Raw genomic sequence first — 21,956 nt, forward strand, 5'->3', positions numbered from 1 at the left:
AATGAAAGCAAAATACAGAAAGTAAAACTTGTATTTGAAATATTAGGCAGTTATACCCTTGAATGAAGAAAGTGGACTTTTAAGGTATATAACCTTTGCATATGGGTTACCTCAGGTTAGCCATGAAGCTCAAAGTAGGATGCAGTATCGAAAGGCAGAGGTAGGAGTGAATGGAATTCCTCCATACCATGAATTCATTTCTTTATTTCCAAATAAAAATAAAATAAATTAGAAAGGAATATATTATTAAACAAAACAATGCATAACAACTGCAAAATTTGAAGTGGAAAAATCTTCTGACTTCCAGCCAAGCAGAACTGATTCGAGAGCTCAGTTCTCTCGTTTATTTAGTTCATGATTATAAGTAAGTTCTTGACATCGAGGCTTATTTCCCCATGGCTGAAAGGAAGACAGTCAGGAATTTGAGGATTGTGTGTAGTTACGGTTCTGAAGCATTATAGGGAACTGTGGTATTTTCACCAAATAACCATCACAATTGTCATCATCTTGTGAAATGACTCTGATAAAAGAAGCGGAGCGATGACCACTGGATAATACAGGAGAGCTCTTGATTGAGGAGAGATGAATTCTAAGAACTGTGATATTAGTTGCGTTAGTAGTTAAGCAATGTCAACAGTTAAGTTTGTAGCAGAAGTCTTTTGTGCCACTTGCCATTGGATTTCAAGTCCCAGTAGGAAGTAGGGTAAAGTAATGTCTTAATGTTGTTCTTATTAGTGTCACAAAATACTCAGGATAGAGAAAATTTTAGGGGAAAGGGTTTATTTTAGCTCACATCTCAAGGTACCCACAATCATAGTGTGAAAATTAAGGTTTCAAGAGTTTGAGGTACTTGATCACGTCGCATGTCTATTAAAAGCAGAGAGGAAGTGATGAGCCCCTGCTTCCTACTCAGTTACCCTTCTCCATCTTATGACGGTCTAGAATGCAACAACACAGGAATGGTGTCCACCAAGGTGGAAAAGTCTGTCTTCCTCAGTTAATGCAATCAAGACAGTCCCCACAGCCACTCCCAGAGACTTCTGCTAGGTAATTGTAACTTCTGTAAACTGAAAGATAATCCTAAGCAGCGTAGTGAGGCAACTGATCACTCCATAGACTGAGAAGCAAATCAATTCATCTAATGATATCAGTAAAATGACCCGACTGGCTCTCTCCGTATGGTAGAGAATTAAGTGGAAGAAAGGACAAGGCATGAATAGATGAAGGCAGCATGTGATTTTAAGTATCCCAGAAGAAGGACACTGATATTTGTCAAGTTTCAGTGAAGAAGAAACTGGAAATGCTTTTTATATTAGGCAATAAATTAGGAAATGATTGTCACTTTCCTAGCAGTTATGTGGCCCTGGATTTGATACCTACCTCTCCCAAACTATTGTTTTAAAGAGACAAATTGGAGACTAAAAAAATTAACATAATTAGAATAACCTACCAGGTCAGGACCCTGGGAGATAAGTGGCTGACACAGAAGTAAGAAGATCAGTAGCTTCTCAGTTAATGCAATAAGAGAAAAACTACCAAAGACAATCAAGAATGTTGCCTTGTGCAAAACTGGTAGAAATACTAGTATTGGGAAATACATTGTTTTAGAACTCAAAGCATACTTTTTATGGCTGAAGAAGTTGTTTTTATCAGCATATCTCTATCTTTACATTGTCCTAAATTTACAAATGAAGAAAAAAAATGATGCTACTCTTAAAAAGACAAAGAATAATGAAGAGAGAGACACAACACATGCTGTTTGCTGTCAGGAAGAACAGATATGAATTAAAATATCGCATCTTACAGGATCAACCAAACACTTGTAAAAATGGGAACTGGGTGCATATAAATTCTATCATAAAATTTTATTTATGTTTGAGTCTAACATCATTAGCGCAGTGAAGACAAGGTATAGGTTTAGAATGGTTCCAGAGACAATAGTTGTCTGATTTGTAAATATTTGCTTGGGAAAAAATATTTTTTAAAAAGCATTTTCTCAGTTGCATCTAATAAATTTCATAGAGTGTAGCCAGAGACTGATAAATTATTAAAAGAAACATAAGTTTTTCTGGCATTATTAGTTACCTACAGAGTAAACTTTATTGTTACTGTTTGCTGGTTGCAACTTGAAATTTGTTTTCCAGAAAGATTAAATAATTTCTGTGTAGATTTGTAGTTGTATGTTTATGTGTATTTGTGTTTATACCCTCATGAGAATGCATGTTACATGTATATACTCATTTTATATACCTGTGCATTTTTTAACTGTGAAAACTTATGGGTTTCTTAGAGCAATTTAATGAAATCTTGTATTTTCAACACAGGGAGAAAAGGGTCCCCCAGGCCCTGCAGGTAGAGATGGAGTACAAGGCCCCGTGGGTCTCCCAGGGCCTGCTGGTCCTGCTGGCTCTCCTGGAGAAGATGGAGACAAGGTTGGTGTGATTGTTCATATTAGTGTATCCTATCAAGGACTACTAAGTGTTTTCTCAGAAACTCTATAGCTAATCAAAAATTAAGTCTAAAGTGGAAGATTTGTGGTTTTTATCTTTTTTTAAAATATACTTTTCTATATAATTAAAAACATATATAATAGATGCATAATATGTAACAAGAGAACAATAGTTTCATATTTTTAAAAAATATGCTTTTTAAAGAAACATAAATTGAAAATAATTATTAGTCTATGTTTGGTCCTGATAGTTTGTGCCACAAGAATAAAAACAGTTTGTAGATGCATTATTAATCCTTTTTAACAACATATAAGTAAATCGTCCTAACATTTTATACAAAATGTGGTATTTTATTGTTTCAACTTAGCTTTTAATTTTATTGTTATATGTAAAAATTGTGAAATAATATTCCTATCTTGCTAATTTGAAAACTGGGAGAATCGGGGGAAATAAAGTACATTTGGTTACCATTTCCCTATCGGTATAGAGATCAATGTAATTCAACTGTCTATTTGTGGTGTGATATTCAGGGCAAAGTCAGTTTCTAAGGTACATTTCTTGTAGTCCTTCATGCTGACTTGGTTTTTCTATGAATCACTTACAGAAAAGCTAAGAGTCAGAGCAAGCATTTGCATTAAAACCATGTTTTTTAAATTCTAGTATGTAATTGCATTAAAAGTAAAAGGTTTGAGTTTCATGATAATAATGGGACTGCTGGTCTGATAACTCAGACTTAAGTTTTAACATGCATCTTTTAATCACAGGGTGAAATTGGTGAACCGGGCCAAAAGGGCAGCAAAGGTGATAAAGGCGAAAATGTGAGTTCCTTACAGTGTGGTGGGGAAGCATCATCCCTAATCCATTGGCATGGACATATTGCTATAGTAACTTTCAGGTGAAGCACATTTTTGTCATGGTAGTTGTTTCCTGTGAATTTAAGTAGAAATAACTTAAATGTGTAACTGTTGATTTTTCTGAACTAGTAACCGAGGAAACTTTTGTCCTAATTAAAATACACAGTGAAAGGGTTTTGAGAGATGCTTTGGAAAGCAAGAACACTTGTTGTGTTATCATGCAGACCACTGTTGAGATCTCTGAACCTATGAACAATGCAGGAGCACCTGTAAGTTAGTCTTGGTTGGGGTTCTGTGAGAGACCATTACTCAGTGAAGTAAATCAAAGAGTGACAGGACAGCTTACTCAGTCCTTTTATGCCTGTGTATATACAGCACACATACAACAGACATACATACAATACGTGTGTGAATGTGCAAGATCAATTATATTTATGTATATGTGTATATCCACAAAGGTTACAATTCTCTTATAGTTTCTGTAGTTAGTGTTATTAAGTCAACCTGTATTCACAAGACTGAATTTTATTTCATTCTGTAATGACAAATATCGGTTAATTTCTAGAATCTCACATATGTGTAGGTGGAAAAATTTTTTTTTGAAATTTTGACATCTTACACTTTAGAATCACAGTCCATCATCAAAGGATGAGAGGGCAGGAACTTAAGGCAGGTGACTGGAAGTGGGAGCTGATGCAGAGGCCACGGGGAAGTGCAGCTTACTGGTGTGCTCTCCAAGGCTTCCTCTCCCTGTCTTATTAAACCATTCAGTAGCATAGGCCTAGTGCTAGCACGCCTTGCCAATGAGCAAATCCTTCTTCACACATCAGTTACCTCTCAAGAAAATGATCCACAGGTATGCACACAGCCCACTCTTGTGGGGCAATTTCTCAACTGAGGTTTTCTCTCTTAGCTCTTGGAAAGTTGACAAAAAACATAAAAAGGATAATGCCTGACTCTATTTATGGAAAGCTTGATTAGTTAATACAAGAAAAATGCTTATGTATAGTTGAATCATATTATCTATTGAAATCTACTGTAAAAATAGTTTTAAGCACTTAAATATGTAACACTTGTGTGTGCACAGACATTCTTGATTTTTATATCACACTATATTCTATGAACAACATCTTAAAATCTTGTTTATAATTTAAACAAACATTTTTATGCGATTCTTCTGATATATAATCACTAGAGATGTCTAATTTTTAAAAACATTTTAAGATATGTCTTGAAATTGGTTTATGTTAGTAGAACAATCTATTCTTAGATATCTAGAACATTCAGATACAGAGTGTTTTCACATTTTAATAAATACCAACTTAAACTTGACATACATGAATATGACATATGTAGGAAGCTATATGTCTGCAGGAAATAAAATACTTGATGGTTGCCATACTAATTACAAAGCCATTGAAATATTATATCTATTTCCAAAGGAATATAAAGATGCTTAATAGGTCTTGGTCAGCCATTGTGGTCTTTTTCTTTTGTTTGGTTGTTGTTATTGATGTTTTGTTTTCATTTTGTTTTTAATTTGACTGATGTATTTGATGCTTTGCTTTTAAGATTTCTGACTTGTATGTCACTTTAGGGTCCTCCTGGTTCCCCGGGTCTTCAAGGCCCTGTTGGTGCCCCTGGGATTGCTGTAAGTATTCTTACCTCTTTATTCAATAAACATAGGTACTTTTAGTTCACTGATTAATCTTATAAACTGTTAGTCATATATCTATTTACATGATGCTGTGTAATAAGTTTATTTGTATGTTAAACAGTAACTCAATATAATTAGCTGTATTTTTAAGAATGACACCTTTTAAATAAGAACCAGAGGGATATTTAATATCTTTGAACATTATTTGTCTACTGGAACAAACTCTAGATTCAAATAATGCTTGTGAAGCAAACAATGGCATATTTGCCATTCACAAAACGTATAGTGTTTTCTCCAATATTAACCAGTATATTGCTATTCTCTAGGGAGGAGATGGTGAGGCAGGTCCCCGCGGACAGCAGGGAATGTTTGGACAAAAAGGTGATGAGGGCGCACGAGGATTCCCAGGACCTCCTGGACCCATAGGTCTTCAGGTAATAACCCTCTGCATGATATCCACTGACTTCTTACTCTAGATATCCAGGGGCAGAGACACAAAGTATCTGTGTATATATGCTTTTGGTAGTGGTAGTGATGTGTGTGTGTCAGAGAGAGAGAGAGAGAGAGAGAGAGAGAGAGAGAGAGAGAGAGAGAGGGGGAGGGAGGGAGGGAGGGAGGGAGGGAGGGAGAGGGAGAGGGAGAGGGAGAGAGAGAGAGCGTGAAACAAAGACAGAGAAAGAATGAAAAGACTACTGCTTTTTCATTAGGAGTTATTCATTTCATTTTGAATATGAACTTGAATATGCATTTACTTGGTTTCTGTTTCATATCAGGCCACACTGAGATTACCATTTTGTTTTTAAAAGTGAACCAGTCTTGTAGCTCTAATAGTTAAAACACACACATACACACACACACACACACACATACACACACATGAAAGACTTTTGTGGAGGAATTAGTATATTAGATAGATAACAAAATTTAAAAAGGTTTCAAGTGGCAGACCAACTGCAGCAGTGTCTTAATAACAGGCAAAGGAAATAGATAATAGATCAATGAAAACTGCCAAGTAATGATTCTACAGTTTATGAAATGCATTTAAAAGCAAATATTAACCCTGGCTAGCAAAAACTATTCTCAACAATAAAAGAACTGCTGGGGGAATCACTATCCCCAACCTCAAACTGTATTACAGAGCAACAATGATAAATATCTTTATGGTGTTGGTACAGAGACAGGCAGGTATATCAATGGAATACAACTGAAGACCCAGAAATGAACCCACACACCTATGGTCACTTGATCTTTGACAAAGAAGCTAAAATAATCCAGTGGGAAAAAGACAGCATTTTCAACAAATGGTGCTGGTCCAACTGGCAGTCAGCATGCAGAAGAATGCAAATTGATCCTTCCTTATCTACTTGTACAAAGCTCAAGTCCACGATCAAGGACCTCTACATAAAATCAGGTACACAGAAATAAATAGAAGGAAAAGGGGGAAGAGCCTTGAACAATTAGACTTGGGGGAAAATTTCCCGAATAAAACACCAATGGCTTATGCTCTAAGATCAAGAATAGACAAGTGGGATCTCATGAAATTGAACAGCTTCTGTAAGGCAAAGAACATTGTCAATAGCACAAAATGACAACCAACACATTGGAAAAAGATCTTTACCAATCCAACATCTGATTGAGGGGAAATGTCGATATATACAAAGAACTCAATAACTTAGACTCCAGAGAATGAAATAGTCATATTAAAAAATGGGAGCAGAGCTAAACAAATAATTCTGAACTGAAGAATATTGAATGGCTGAGAAGCACCTAAGAAATGTTCAACATCCTTAGTCTAGGGAAACACAAATCAAAATGGCCCTGAGATTCCTCCTCACAGCAGTCTGAAAGGCTAAGTCAAAAATTCAGGTTACAGTAGATGCTGGTGAGGATGTGCAAAAGGAAGAACACTCCTCCAATATTTGTGGGCTTGAGAGCTGGTACAACCACTCTGGAAATCAGTCTGGTGGTTCCTCAGAAAATTGGAAATACTACTACCTGAAAACCCAGCTGTTCCACTCCTGGGCATATACCCCCAAAATGCTCCAACATATAACAAGGATACATGCTCCACCATGTTTACAGCAGCCTTATTTGCAATAGACAGAAGATGGAAAAAACCCAGATATCCTTAAACAGAGGAATGGATACAGAAAAATGTGGTACAATTATACAATGAAGTACTACTCAGCTATTAAAAACAATTACTTTATGAAATTCCTCCACAAATGGATGAAACTAGAAAAATATCATTCTGAGTGAGGTAACCCAGTCACAAAAGAACACACATGGTATGCACTCACTGATAAGTGGATATTAACCCCAAATCATGGAATACCAAAGATACAATCAACAAATCATGTGAATTTCAAGAATTTGAAAGACCAAAGTGTGGATGCTCCAGTCCTTCTTAAAGGGGGGAACAAAATATTCACAGGAGAAAATACAGAGACTAGTATGGAGCACAGACTGTAGGCAAGGTCATCCAGAGACTACCTGACCTGTGGATGCATCCCATATACAGTCACTGAATCCAGACAATTGTGTGGATGCCAAGAAGTGCATGCTGACATGTGCCTTATATAGCTGTCCCCTGAAAGTCTCTGCCAGAGCCTGAGAAATACAGAGTTGGATACTCTCAACCAACCATTGGACTGAGAAAGGGGTCCCAAATGGAAGAGTTCGAAAAAGGACTAAAGGAACTAAATGGTTTTCAACCCCAGAGTAAAAACAGTATCAACCAACCAGAGCTTCTAGAGACTAAACCAACAACCAAACAGTACACAAGGAGGGATCCATGGCTCCAGCTGCACATGTAACAGAGGATGGCCTTGTGAGGTGTCAAGGAAAGGAGAGACCCTTGGCCCTGTGAAGGCTCCATATCCCATTGTAAGGGAATGACAGGGCAGGAAGATTGGAGGGAGGGTGTGGATGGGTGGGTGAATACCCTCATAGAGGCAGGGGCAGGGAGGATGGGAGAGGGGTACTCCAGAGGGTATTCAGGGAAAGAGGTTAACAAAAATGTAAGTAAAGAAATTATCCAATAAAATAAAAGAGTAAATAAATAAACAAAAGAAATGTAAATAAATAAAATAACTAATAAAAACAAGAGTAAAAACCAAATTAAATTGTAAAACAGTAATGAACACAAACCATTTATATGAATTCTATTGTAAATTTCTCATGCAGAACATTGTGAGATATTTAGTTTCTCCTCCCTTTTTATTTGTTTTTCCCTTTCCACTTGAGGATGACAGATTTTTGCAAACCTTCGAAGCACCTCTCTGTCTTCTTCCACTGATTGTGACGAACCAGCCAATTGCATCTTTGAGTGATGGTAGCTCAGTTTTAAATGACATTCATGTCTTGTATGAATATTTGTCACGCTAGTGATTTTTCCCAAAGTGCAACCATCTAAATCACAAAACCTACAATTTTGTGCAGTTATAGAATGTTATAGGAAAATGATATAAGTAAATATGTAATTTTTATTTTTATAAATGAAATCATATAAGTATTAATTTTAATATTAAATATATATGGATAATGTTGTACCAGTTACATTGTGATACAATATTTTACATTACAATATAAGTTATTGTTGTAAAATAGCCAGTGAATGATTACTTGCTAAAATGATAAAACAATGTTTTAGATGTATAGTAGAAAATCAGAAAATCTTTACTTTCCTGTTTTATTCTGTTTAACTCTTTTAAAGTTGTTAGGTAATTATAAATATAGCTGTGAATGCTGCTTATCAATATGTGTGAGAAATAGCACATTTTAAAAATAACAAATAGGAATGATAGCCACAGTGTCAATAAATTTGTAACCTTTAATTTCCTTTTTTTCCAATTAATCTGTTTCTTTTCAATCTTTATAAATTAGACATTAAAGTATAAATTGCATGGTTGAAGAGTTTGTCTTATACTTGGTATTTATAGAACCAATAAAATAATTAATGAAATTATAATTAATGAAACATGTAAAATATATAATAAAATATCTTATTATATGTCGTATCAAAAAACAATTCATATAAAAAGTGCAAAAAATGCTACACTTGGGCTATAAAGATTGCTCAGTGGTTAAGAGCACTGACTGCTCTTCCAGAGGTCCTGAGTTCAATTCTCAACACCCACGTGGTGGCTCACAATAATCTATAGTTGGATTTGATTCCTTCACTGTGTGTGAAGACAGCTACAGTGTACTCATATACATAAAGTAAATAAAATTTTGAAAACATGCTACACTGTTCATAAATATTTTAAAAACAAATTTAAAAGCAGCTAATATAATTGGCAGTTAATAATATCATCTATATTGTTTAATTGACTCTATAAATGATTGAATATTAGCAATTTTAGTAAATATAAATAGCAAACATTAACCTGTAATTCAATGAGTTTGGTATAGAATTTATTATTTAACTCCATTAAAGACTCATATGGTTGTGAATATATATGTTAAATATGTTTACTTAAAATTACAGACACATAGATTCTTGACCAGAATTTATTTTGTATTCATTTATGTATCAAGTGATTTTAAATTAAAAATGTTAAAATAAATCTGCTTCATCCATGTATCAGAGAAAAACTAAGACATAAGAAGCCTGAGTAATGGTAGCATTCGCTCATTTATTCTTTGCAACCAGAAGGTTCCATTCATTTTGTCTCCATTAACTTTAATAGAAAGAACATTCTGCCTTAATTGGCTGAAGATACAGTCAAGCATGACATAAAATAGTTCCTTTGTTTAACCTACTCTACTGAACTATCAGAATGATCATATGTGTAAATAGAAAGGAACATTTCAAATCATGCTTGTAATATGACAAAAAGAAACTATGTTCCAATATTGACTATAGTTCATCTGGTATGCACTCAAAACTAAAAGAATATGAACCCCTGGGCAAAGATAGAAAATGTAATTATCATTTGTAGGGTTTTAAGACTTCATTATGTTTAAGTTTCAAAGCACTCTAAAGACAACGGTATCAACTGAAGAGTTCGCTCCATTGGTGTTTAATGGCATATTGAAGTGTTTAAGTCCTGTACTTCCCAAACTGGAAAGTTTCTGAAGTTATAGCACTCGGATCTAAACTTTTAATTATTTACCCCTGGCAGACTTTAGGTAGAGTGATGCCTTTTATACTCAGTCTGATTAGTTTTTCTTCTTCGTTTTTTTAATCTAATTAAAATTTTAGAAGCTGCTATCAGAAAATGGTAATGATTTGGGAAATGTATAAGTTGATATCTTAAATATCATACTGACATTTGAGAAAGAAAAAAATAAAGCAACAAAATTCACATTAAAGCATCTTTTTGAAAAAATGGAATTGTGCCACATTGGAAATACCTGCAAATCTGTCCATTAGAGCAACTTCTTCCCTGGGAGTCGGGTGCAATTAGGAGAACATAGAAACTGTTTTCTGGGCTAAGAGCAGGACAGTGTAAGCTAAGTAGAATGAACTCATCAAAGTTCGTCTTGGCAAATGAGTAAGCATTGCTCTGTGAACCCAGTCCGTGGCTGTAAGCCAGTTGAATAATTTGCAGCTCTTACACTGAAGTTCCAAACTCACAAGTTTCATCAGAGTGATGTCTTTTAGCACTGTTGCCATGTTTACTGCTCTGTTAGAATTTATAACAATTTTATAATCTTGAAATTAAAATAATTTTGTATAATTTATAGTATTTGTATAGATAATCACATCATTAAAGTCATTAAAAGCCCGCTACCACTTGTTTTATTCCTGCCCAATAAGAATCATTGGTTTTCCCATGTGTATTCCCTTGTTAAGTTTCTGCTATGTGTGCTTATTTGTCAGTGATTGGTTTTTCACACGTTGTTCTTCACTGTGGCATTAATATCCCACTAATTCTGCTATATTTAATCAAATGTGTGTTGTCCTATTTTTCAAATCAGTTTTTAAAATTAAAATTTTAAATTCAAATTTATTTACATTCTAGTCATTGTCCCCCTGTTCCCTCTTCCACAGTTTCTCATCCTATTCCTTCCTCTCCTTGTCTCCACCCAGGAGGTCTCTTAGTTCCCCGGGGCCTCAAGGCTCTCAAGGATTAAATGCATCTTCTCCCACTGAGTCCAGACCAGGGAGACCTCTACTCAGTATGTGTCAGGGGCCTCAGACCACCACACCCTGAATATTCCTGGTTGGTGGCTCAGTCTCTGAGTGCTCCCTGGGGTCTTCATTAGTTGAAACTGCTGATTTTTCTTTGCTATTGCTCTCTCTTTCAGCTTCTTCAGTCCTTCCTCTAATTCAACCATAGGGGTTCCAAAATTCAGCTCAATGGTTGGGTCCCAGTCAGCTGCTGGTAGGGCTTCTCAGAGGACAGCCATGCCAGGCTCCAGTCTTACATGTAAGCACCGTATAACATCAATAATAGTGTCAGGCTTTGATGGCCCCAGAGGAGAAGACTTGGCAAATATAAGGAGCTTCATAGCTTGTGGATTTTTAAGATTTGGAGCTGAGATTCATAATGTACTTTCAAAGTATATTGGAATACCATTTTTGCTTACCTGTTATGTAACTGAAAGTGTTACTTGATTGGGGCTTTTGAAAATAGCTTGTTATTTTCAAAATATAAAAAATGCATGGAAAAGCATAAAAAGTCTACACTAGTTCAAAACAGAATAAAGGGTTACCTGTCTGTAAGATCACAATTTATAGCCATTTACCTTTAGAAAACTCAACAACTTAATATATTGTACAAAACATGGATTGTACTTTTAAATGTTGCCATAGATTCTGTGGCCTGTAGGAAAAAGATAAATTTGTTTCTGGGTCATAATTTCCCCCTACTTTAAATTTACTTACTGCTATTACATATTAGCTAAATTCATCTCTTTTTGGTGTGGGGGCGGGAGGAAAGGGAGAGAGCTAGAGGAGGAGTGCACAAATAAGCTTGGCTCGTGGTGCATGGGTGTGGGTTGGAGGTAACTCTTGCTTTGGTCTTGCCTTTCACCGTTTGAGACACTGTTTCAGTGTTGGCTGCTGTGTTGCTACTGCCTAATAGGTCAGTGAGCTACAAAGCATGGTGCTCTCTTTACCTGCTACCTCTTTCCCAACCCTTAGATTACAGATGTGTCTGGTGTAACACAGGTCCCAAGGATGCAAACCCAGAACCTCACATTTGTGCAGCCAGCCTGTTAACATCTTAGACATCTCTCCATCCTTCAAATGTATCTTTTTAAATACATGGATAACTATATTTAATTATGTTTTTTTTCAGGGGTTGCCAGGCCCACCAGGTGAAAAGGGTGAAAATGGAGATGTTGGCCCCATGGTAGGTTTGTATTCTCCGGGGATTCAGTGATGTTGTGTATACCCTCAGTACATATTTCTTCACTACAATTTGTTATTTTTAACAAAATGATTTTAAAATTGTTCTTCTTTCCCTCTTAGATTCCAAGTTTTGTATTCATACTTCATGCATAATAAGCAAACATTGATTCTGTTTCAAATATATAAATGGTTCTTCTTCATTCACTTATACGTTGTTTGCATCCGTGACATTGGGTGGTTTGCATATTTAATGAATCCAAACAATTTGTGTGACAATGCCACAGCAGTGTTTTGTGATCATTTTGCTTTGGATATGGGTGTGGAATACATAAAGAATCAGTAGCATTTATGTAGGACATGTATAATTACTAACTATGGAATAAATTAAAATTTATTATACGTTGTAACAAATTCTAGATTGAATGAAAAATGTACTGTTAACTAGAGTATTGTAACAAATTTTTGTCTTTATCATTAGAATCCTTTACTTCATTACTTCAACCTAATCTTTCAAATATATGTGGCAAGGAAATATTTTTCCAAGTATTTGAAACTGAATGATATTGTATAAATATATTTATTAATTGCTATCTATCCAACATTGCAGACAATTTTAATTTACTTTTAAAAGAGTAATCATAAACAATAACAAAAAGCAGGAAATTCATAAAATCCCATTGAATAAGAAACCAAAATAGACAAAGGAAAGAACAGTAAGGCAAAACAAAACAAAACAAAACAAAACAAAAAACAGTGCACAAACAAACCAAAATGAGGCAAAACGATTCTTTATATAAGAGTGCATTTGTGTTTGTTTTGTGTTGGCCAGCTTCGCCTTGACATGGGGGTCTATTCGTATTTTGAAGGTTTCATAGTTGTTACTTATACTCATTCACTTTAATAACAATACCAAGACTTATTACTTTGAAAAATTTTATAATTTATTCCTATCATCAGCAACTGCGGGGATGACACAGTATACATGAAGGACTAGGCGGTACTCGGGAGCACCGACGGACACGCTGTAGTTCAGGTCTACTGGTGCAGTCCATGAACTACTCATTCATTCTCTATGAGCATATGATAATAGGTCACATTAGAAAAGGCTTCAACTTTGCCATGAGATTTAATGTATTTTTAAAAAATACTAAAGACTAGGTATTTCTAACTTTCTATTTTATTTAATATTATATCATATGACTTTATTTATTTACTTTACCTGGAACAGTCTTAATTGCAACTAGATATAGGGGATGTTGGCCAGCAGTGTTCTAACAAATCTGTTTGTTGAGATACTTTCAGCATATATCCAGAACATAGATGGTTCATTTTGGAAGTTACACCCAACTGTTACTTTCCATTTTAGAATGTCAAACCTAAAGTCTGTACACACAATCATATACACACAAATTACAAACAGGATCCTTTCATTTAATTTTTTAATTTTAAAACTGGTACTATTTGTAGTTTTTGTTCCAACTAGATGTTTGGTTTACACTATGGTATATTCTGTTATAAAACATCATTGTGCATTGTGTGAATAATATGTACTTCCTGTGTTGTTCTTCCATTCATTTTTTTCTGATGCTAACCTCCTGTCAATGTGTGCAGGGTCATTTGCAGGTGTAATAGTGTCTTCATTTTGCATGTTTATTACTCTGATGTGCTTCCATGACTGTGATTTTATAAACACAAGCCTAATATAATTTTCCTGAAATATAAAAATGTTCACTGCATCTGTATGTGATCTTGTCAAACTTTGTTATTCGTCTTTTCCAGGGTCCACCAGGTCCTCCTGGTCCACGAGGCCCTCAAGGTCCCAATGGAGCTGATGTAAGCACTGTGAATTGTATGCTAGTTAGTTACGAAGGAACTCTGCACTTGCATTGTATTCTGGCAAATGGTTTATATGATACAGTGGAGATAATCACATTATGGTTTCTTCATAAAAGTGGACGGGAACGCAACAACTGTCTGCTGGGCCACTGCATTATAGAAAGAATCAAATGGCTTTTCTCATGGATGTATCACCACAAGTATAAAATAGACACCCAGTTCACACTTAATATATACTTACAAATGAAACATATCATTTGTTTTATGAGAAAACATGTTCAGAAAGCATCTGTATCTGTGATATGATAAATGTTCTGGAAACGATTATTGAAGTCTTCACTTTAAGCTTTCTCTCCGGCAGTGATTTGAAAGCATTGTAATTGGCTTTGAATGTAGCAGTCTAGGTGTGTGCCCTGAATACCCGTCACATATGCATCCATATAAAAGCCTTTCCTTAAAACTTTCCCTCATGCACTTTCAGTCTGTAAAGCATTCAGGGAAATATGTACACCTGCGCTCCCTTTCTCGCAGAAAGGAAATGGTTTCTTCTTAGCCTCTTAAAGAGAACATTCTCAGGAAAAACTGGTCCAGCACTCTGAAGAAATTCTATAGAATTGGGAAATGTAATAATGTCTCCATGCTGGTATTACCTTCAATAGATTTCTAGGCCTGTGTGAGCTACTTCTGACTTCATGTTTTACAAATGAAGCCACCTGTTCTCCACATTCTTTTGCATAGGACTTATTTTTTTATGCCTGCTTTTAATTTCATCAGATCAGAACTAATAAAAGAGATCAGAAGCGGCATACTGGAAAAATATGTGGGGCTTTTATTCTCCTGAAGATATTTAATGCCTAACAATTTATAAAGGGTTTGATTTCCCTATGAATTAAATCATTCTTACATGGATTCATGCCTTTGATTCAATATAAAATCATACCATAAAACTTCTGATTTTCCTATGGGCACAGATATAGGAATTGTGGTTCAGTTACCAAACAGAATCTACGTGATGCTGGAAGCAGATGAAATATAGTAAAAAAAAATTTTTGTTAGTAAATGTGACAACTGAAGGATTTGTTACTTCTTTTCTACCCCTCAACTTACTCAGTACTACTGTGCATAATGCTTTCTTGAACTCTCGAGATACATGTCTGTGAGCTGAACATATCATTAAAGGTATAACTCTCTTTGTCTACACTGCAGGGACCACAAGGACCCCCAGGCTCTATTGGTTCAGTTGGTGGTGTTGGAGAAAAGGTAGGGGCATGCTGGCTAAAATAGGCAGAATTCAATGGCTTTGACAGTTGTGGGACATGTTTTGTAGGCTGCTAACATGAGTTTTGCGCTAAGTACTGTACATACATTTACATCTTCAGTATTGTGTATTCTAGAACCTACACAGATTGAAATGAGGTTCCGCTGCTCTTGTGTGCTTTGTCTTGACACCTGTGGCGGCAGTGAACGCTGGGTGTGGATATTTGTTGTTCAGTGCTGTCTGGAGTTATCGTTACCTGCTTTTGTGGACTGGAAAGTTGAGGCTTGGTTAATTACAGTGATTTGGGGAATGTTTCTTCATTAGAAAGTGACAAAGCCAATCTCCACTTCAACCATTTAACGTCTGATGAGACTCCAGTGTCCTTCATTAGTGACACTTGGTACTTAAAGTAGAGCAAACACTTTTCTACAACTGATCCGGGGAAGAAAGGCATCTTTCACATCAGAAAACAATTAATCACTGATTTTTGTCACCTTTTCCTTACCAACACTTGAGCCTGTCTTTGGCATTTTTCAAAGCAGTTGGCATGTGCCGTAACGTCTGCACTCAGAACAGCTTCTTTATCTGGTAAACATTATTTCATCTTTAAAAACCTTTAAAAATGTCAAATTTATTCTTTGATTTCTTATTTATGTATTCATTCTCACATCTTAATAGAATTTTAAAGAAAACCATCATTGATATTCGCTTCCTTTCAGAAATTTTTTTTGCCAGTTTTGAAGGAACAAAAGAAAATCGTTCCATAAAATATTGTATAGGAAAGACTGTGTAAAATATTTTAGCAGCGATGTTTTGTTCCAATCTTAAAACGTGATTATTTCCTTTGCTATAAATTCTTTTTGACACATTATTTTATAGTTAAATTCCCTTGTTTCCATTAAGTGAGTTAACTCTTCAGAACGCAGTGTAATGAGATTAGACTCTGCTATATTGCTGTTTACTTCTGCTTCACATTCCGCCTCCTGTATTTATAATTAACTGCATATGACTCACTATTCAAATAGCTCATTAATTACTAAATTAGAAACAAATTACACTTTCTAGTTCTTCATGGGTGAAGCAGGCAATTTCTTTGACAATTGTTTTTCGGAGCCTTGTTTATAATCTCAGAGTGAAAGCTGTATGCCGAGATGGAACACAATTATTGGAAAAAAAGTCTCATCGAATCTAATTGTGCTAGCATACAAAGCACATAAAGTCCAGCATCCATGACACTGCTGTTTAAAAAATTCCACAAGCTTTACCCCTATGCCTTCTTTCTTGAGAACATGTCCTAAGGGCCCTGATACAGCCCAGTTTCACCAGACAATTCTTCATGCTTCACCTATGTCCTGAGGATTGGAAATGCTAAGTGAATTGTTTTGAGCTTTCTTCTTACACATCTTCTATGAAACTCAAAGTACGCGCCTTTTCCCAGATATTTGGGGTTTGGGGGAAGTCTCATATTATTGTAATGTATGTCATATATATTAAAGCAATTTCCTAGGCAATTGCTTTTTCACATAAACATTATAAACTGGATAACATTCATAACATTTTCATTTAAATATAGACTATGGTTTTCTAAGTTATTCTTTATTGGTTAAATGACTTGGAAAAAGTGAGAGCATAAAAGCTGTCAAATTTATAATATTTAAACACTCAAATTCAGGAACTTTGATAACTTGCACTCATCCTGTGAGTGTCTCACTCCAAATTCCACTAAGCTGCTTCCAAAGGATTATTAGGATAGTCTGTTGTATTTTGTTAGCAAGAGATTGAATTTATAGTTTAGTAAAATCAATTTGTAATTTTACATCAATGATCCTGGTTATAATACGATTTTGATGTCACACAAATGCAGACAGATGGAAAACGTTCCGATGTTTGGTATGGCTTGGTGGTGATATTGGTTTTGTGCCTGATAGAATTTATCAAAACTACACCAGCGTTTAGTCTGTTTCCGCACTTGAATTGCTGACATTAGTAATCCTAATTCCCCTTCCTATTGTTAGATTTTTCAATGTGTTTTAAGCCATACATTCATGTAGTGGATGGTCTAAAATAAAAGGGCATGGTGAAGGTATTACAGATAGAAAACAGCATTTCTGTGTTTTAATCCTCATGTGATATTTTCTTTGTAGGGTGAACCAGGAGAAGCAGGGAACCCGGGACCCCCTGGGGAAGCCGGCACAGGTGTAAGTCCTTTAATAGGAAAGCCATTCTTGGGCTTTCACTTAAAAATTATTTTACAGTGTTTATTCATTGAACTTGAATCCTAATGTATTTTCTTTTTATCATCCCTTTCCACCTCACTAAATATAAATATAACTCAAAGACAATATGTTTTATAACTGAAAATTCTCCAGATGCTTTAATTAGTATATAAGTTATGAAAGACTACATTTGCATGAGTGAAGTCATTATAAATGTAATTTGTTCATTATAGACACTGTGTTTGGTGAACTGTTCATAATAGAAACAAACCAACAAACCTTGCTGCATTAAATAAACATGTGTTAGTTAAAATCGATTATTATAACATAAATTAAGCTTCTATAAAAATACTCTGATCTCTTTTCGATCTGGAAGTATTTTTACCGTCTAACTTTCAGGGTTCATAACTGCTGACCTTTAGTAACTATGGTTCAGATTTTGATCAATATTTTTCAATGCAGAATATAGACTCTAATGGCAGAGAACGTTCCAGCCCACTGTAGTGATGCAAAAACCTTGAAAGTGAGATTGTAAAGTAACTCTTCCTTTTGTTTGTGCTCTGAAGGGTCCCAAAGGAGAGAGAGGAGAGAAAGGAGAAGCTGGGCCCCCTGGTGCTGCGGGTCCTCCTGGTATTAAGGGGCCACCAGGTGATGATGGGCCCAAGGGGAACCCGGTAAGTGTGTCCCCTTTAAAGTGAAATTTGTATCTGATTTGTTTCTTAGCTTTCCTTAGGTAGACTAGAAATGTGGGATTCTGGTGAAACCAATGTCATTACATCGTTTTATATTTTCTCACGCATTCCTAGTTTCTTTTAGTCTTTTTTATTCTTCTATCTGGAGCACATATCTAATCAGCCTTTGACATAACTTTAATCTGTTAAAATAAAAATACACCGTTGTGAAACTTCCCTTTTATTCTGTTTATTTTCTTTTATAACATCTCTCTAGGGTCCTGTTGGGTTTCCTGGAGATCCTGGTCCACCTGGAGAGCCGGGTCCTGCTGTAAGTGTCATGAAAAAAATAAAAGGATGCTTTGCAGGAACTGTCCCCTCACTCTTTAGAAACATTTCTTTTAATGTAGTAAAAGTGAACTTCTACAGACAGAAAGCCAAAATGAAGAAAACAGTAATCACATTGATGATAAGATCTAATTGAGGATTCTTGCACCTTTCTTATATGACTCTCCTCTTCCTTTGGACAACTACCAAGACTTTTTTGGTTTGCCCAAAGAGACTAGAAAAGAAACACCTATGCCTTCATTTACAAAGTTCAAGTCTTTCCTTGTTAATCTTGTTTACTGTGTAAACCGTACCTGGAATTTCCTTATTCATGTTCCTGATGAAAGGAAGCACTAGTGTTCTACACTAATTGTATCTTCATACATTCTTTATATCAAAAAAGTACTTCACCCTCCATTCGGTATGGAAAGAGCAGGAGACACCATAATCTAAAAAGTATGTATTATAGTATTGTTTGTCCAGTTTATGTCAACAGTACCCAGAACAGTCTGTTGACATTTTGTATCTTTATAATAAATAAAATAGAACAAGAAATATCTGGGTAAATTTTCACTGTCATTTACAGGGGCAAGATGGTGTTGGAGGTGACAAGGGTGAAGATGGAGATCCAGGACAACCAGTAAGCAAGAAACCTTACTTATTTTCTAATCTTGAATAGACTCATAGATTTTAAAAGAGGTAATTTAAAGAAATCAAATTAAGTTAAATTCAGCTAAATGCATAGTCTGATTTTATATATTATGTATGCATTTCCAAAAGTATGTCATTATATGTTTATGTGATTGTCCTATTATATCATTTTTATACTAGTATTATTTATTTTATAAAGCTTTTATCTATTCTTCTCTCATATAATATTTATAGAATGCAGCTTTCCCCCAACTCCTTTTATTTTGGGCCCTCCACAACTTCCCTTTTCTCCCCAAAAAGAACAGGCCTTCCAAGAACACCAACTGGACATGACACAACCAAGAACAACCCTCACATGAAGGCTGGATGAGTCAGCCCAGTAGAAGGACAAGGGCCACAAAAGCAGGCAAAAGAGACAGAGACAGCCCACTCTCATTGTTTATAAAAATATACTTTCAAAGTATAAACAAGTTATATAAAAGAAAGACATTCAGACTAGTAGCTTGCTGGAGTTCAAGCCAAGAAACGAAATGAATGTATAATGTGGATATTTTAATATTTTTGGAATGATACTGTGTCTAGCCCGGTGAGTTACTTAGAGAAGCAAAAAATATGGAAGCCATTAACTTAAATAGGTTTTAACACAGCTGTTCTTCTTTCAAGGATTTATTCATTAGGTGGTGGAAGCCTAAGGTATAATTATGCACCCATCACTCATAATTCTCCTCACAGGAGCATAAAAATGCAAATTTTGTGTGAGAAGTTTAGAGGCAATAGGTAGATATACTCAGGGTTTGTATAATAAAACCTGTACACATGTCTGTTAGGTGTGTGCTAAATACCTATTGCCACTTTTTAAAGGAAATCTGGACTACTTTCTTGTATCTGTGAAAAATTTTTCTGAATAAAATATTCCAGCTTATTCTATGGATGTCTACAGAGAATTCATGTATCTGTGTGGTAGGCAAGGCTTTTAGGAATGATCGATGGTTGTACATGAGACAAGAGTCAGTTTCAGTTTATATAGGGAGGAATTAGGTTGGTTATGAAAAATACCTAGCTTATTAAACAGTGCATGTTTACATTTATAGGGTCCCCCTGGTCCATCTGGTGAAGCTGGCCCTCCAGGTCCACCTGGAAAGAGAGTAAGTGTTTTTCATTCTTTATTAGAATTATTTACTATGTGTTTAGATTGGTGTTAACCATGCAAGCTGTAGGCAGCATCCGAGGAGGCTGAAAAAATAACCACCTCCCTCAATGTGTCCGAATCATCACTAACTCAGAATGCACGTTTTTCTGTCATAGTTTGGATGAATCAAACAGCTCCTTCATTGGGAATTACTTGTTTGTATGAACAATGTTAACTGCTGTTAAATAATTCTAATGCATGGTGTTCTCCAAGGGGGTGAAATATCCAAAGCTAAGTGCTCACACTTGAAAGCATGAATGCTTATCAGTCGATGGAGAACAGACATGCATCTATAATTTAGATTGTTTTATGTTGTCAAACGCCATAGACTTGGTGTCTTGTTAGGGTTTTTTTCTGCTGTGCAGAGACACCATAGCCAAAGCAACTCTTATAAAGGCAAACGTTTAGTTGAGGCTGGATTACAGTTTCAGTGGTTCAGTCCATTGTTATCATGGCAGGAAGTATGACAGAGTGGGACAGACATATTTCTTGCTGAAGGAGCTGAGAGTTCTACATCTTCATTTTTGAATTAGATACTCTCTGTATTTACATTTGAAATGTTATCCCTTTGCCCACTTCACTCCCCTCCCCTTCCTCTCTACTTGTTTTCATGACATCTTAATATGAAAGCAACGAGAAGGAGATTATCTTCCTAGGAAGCCAAGAGGAGGCTCTGGATTACACTTACCACTCTTGAACATCTATATGAGACCTCAGTGCCCCACCTCCACAGTGATACACTTCCTTTAACAAGGTTATGCCTTCTTCAATAAGGCCACACCTCTAAATAGTGCCCCTTCCTGTCAGCCAAGAATATTCAAACCACCATACTTGGAAACAAGATTTTTAATGAAACAAGATTTTATAAAGAACTATAACATTAAATTAGTAGCTATTGTCACAGTAACTGTCAGGTGAGATGTGTCAGTAGATAAAGGTGACTGCCAGCAAGACTGATGGCCTATGTTCAGTTCTCTAGGTCCACATGCCTAAAGGAGAGAACTGACTTCCATTGTTTTCCTTTTACTCATATATGCATGCCTTGACAGACATGCAAACAAGCACTAAATAAACAAATAAATAAATAAATTTTTAAAAATTACAAAAAACAAATTTTGAATATAGAAGAACCAATAAAGATTTTACTTTAATTAGAAATAATAATGTTGTGCACTAATAGACAGGAGTTTGGTATTTTAATGCATATCTATAACTCACTGACAAAACAGGTTAATAACCTTTCCCTCTCTTTGTAATTTTTATGTTCAAAGGTTCTGCCTTTGAGATACTCACAAACTACATGTTAGATTATTATGAACTGTAGTCATCCCAAAAGTATACTGTGGTCTATCAAAACTAAGATTTTTATCTTTTCTGTATATATGCACCAGTTAACTAGGAATGCTCTGTCCTCCTCCCTCCATTCTCCTAAGAAATAGCTGTTCTACATTCAGTTATTTTTATATATACGTGAGGACAGACAATTTTCTTCTAGGGGCCGTGTCTGCCTTATTTCATATGACATACTGTCCCCTGGTTTCATT

General features: G+C 35.5%; 1 protein-coding gene across 4 annotated transcripts in view; it reads left to right on the forward strand.

Moving 5' to 3' along the window:
* Nucleotides 1–21,956, forward strand: part of COL11A1 (collagen type XI alpha 1 chain) — a gene marked incomplete at both ends in the record, with an annotated part of 178,684 nt that overhangs the window by 134,494 nt on the left and 22,234 nt on the right. For all 4 annotated transcript variants that reach the window (XM_080916365.1, XM_080916367.1, XM_080916364.1 and 1 more), the window contains 12 exons: nucleotides 2,325–2,432; nucleotides 3,215–3,268; nucleotides 4,902–4,955; nucleotides 5,288–5,395; nucleotides 12,212–12,265; nucleotides 14,044–14,097; nucleotides 15,307–15,360; nucleotides 17,503–17,556; nucleotides 18,141–18,248; nucleotides 18,523–18,576; nucleotides 19,159–19,212; nucleotides 20,315–20,368. In XM_080916365.1, the coding sequence (XP_080772491.1) occupies nucleotides 2,325–2,432; nucleotides 3,215–3,268; nucleotides 4,902–4,955; nucleotides 5,288–5,395; nucleotides 12,212–12,265; nucleotides 14,044–14,097; nucleotides 15,307–15,360; nucleotides 17,503–17,556; nucleotides 18,141–18,248; nucleotides 18,523–18,576; nucleotides 19,159–19,212; nucleotides 20,315–20,368 (810 nt within the window). The remainder of the gene's footprint in view (nucleotides 1–2,324; nucleotides 2,433–3,214; nucleotides 3,269–4,901; nucleotides 4,956–5,287; nucleotides 5,396–12,211; nucleotides 12,266–14,043; nucleotides 14,098–15,306; nucleotides 15,361–17,502; nucleotides 17,557–18,140; nucleotides 18,249–18,522; nucleotides 18,577–19,158; nucleotides 19,213–20,314; nucleotides 20,369–21,956) is intronic.

Source organism: Micromys minutus (assembly GCF_963924665.1).
Source record: "Micromys minutus genome assembly, chromosome: 4".
Lineage (NCBI taxonomy): Eukaryota > Metazoa > Chordata > Mammalia > Rodentia > Muridae > Micromys > Micromys minutus.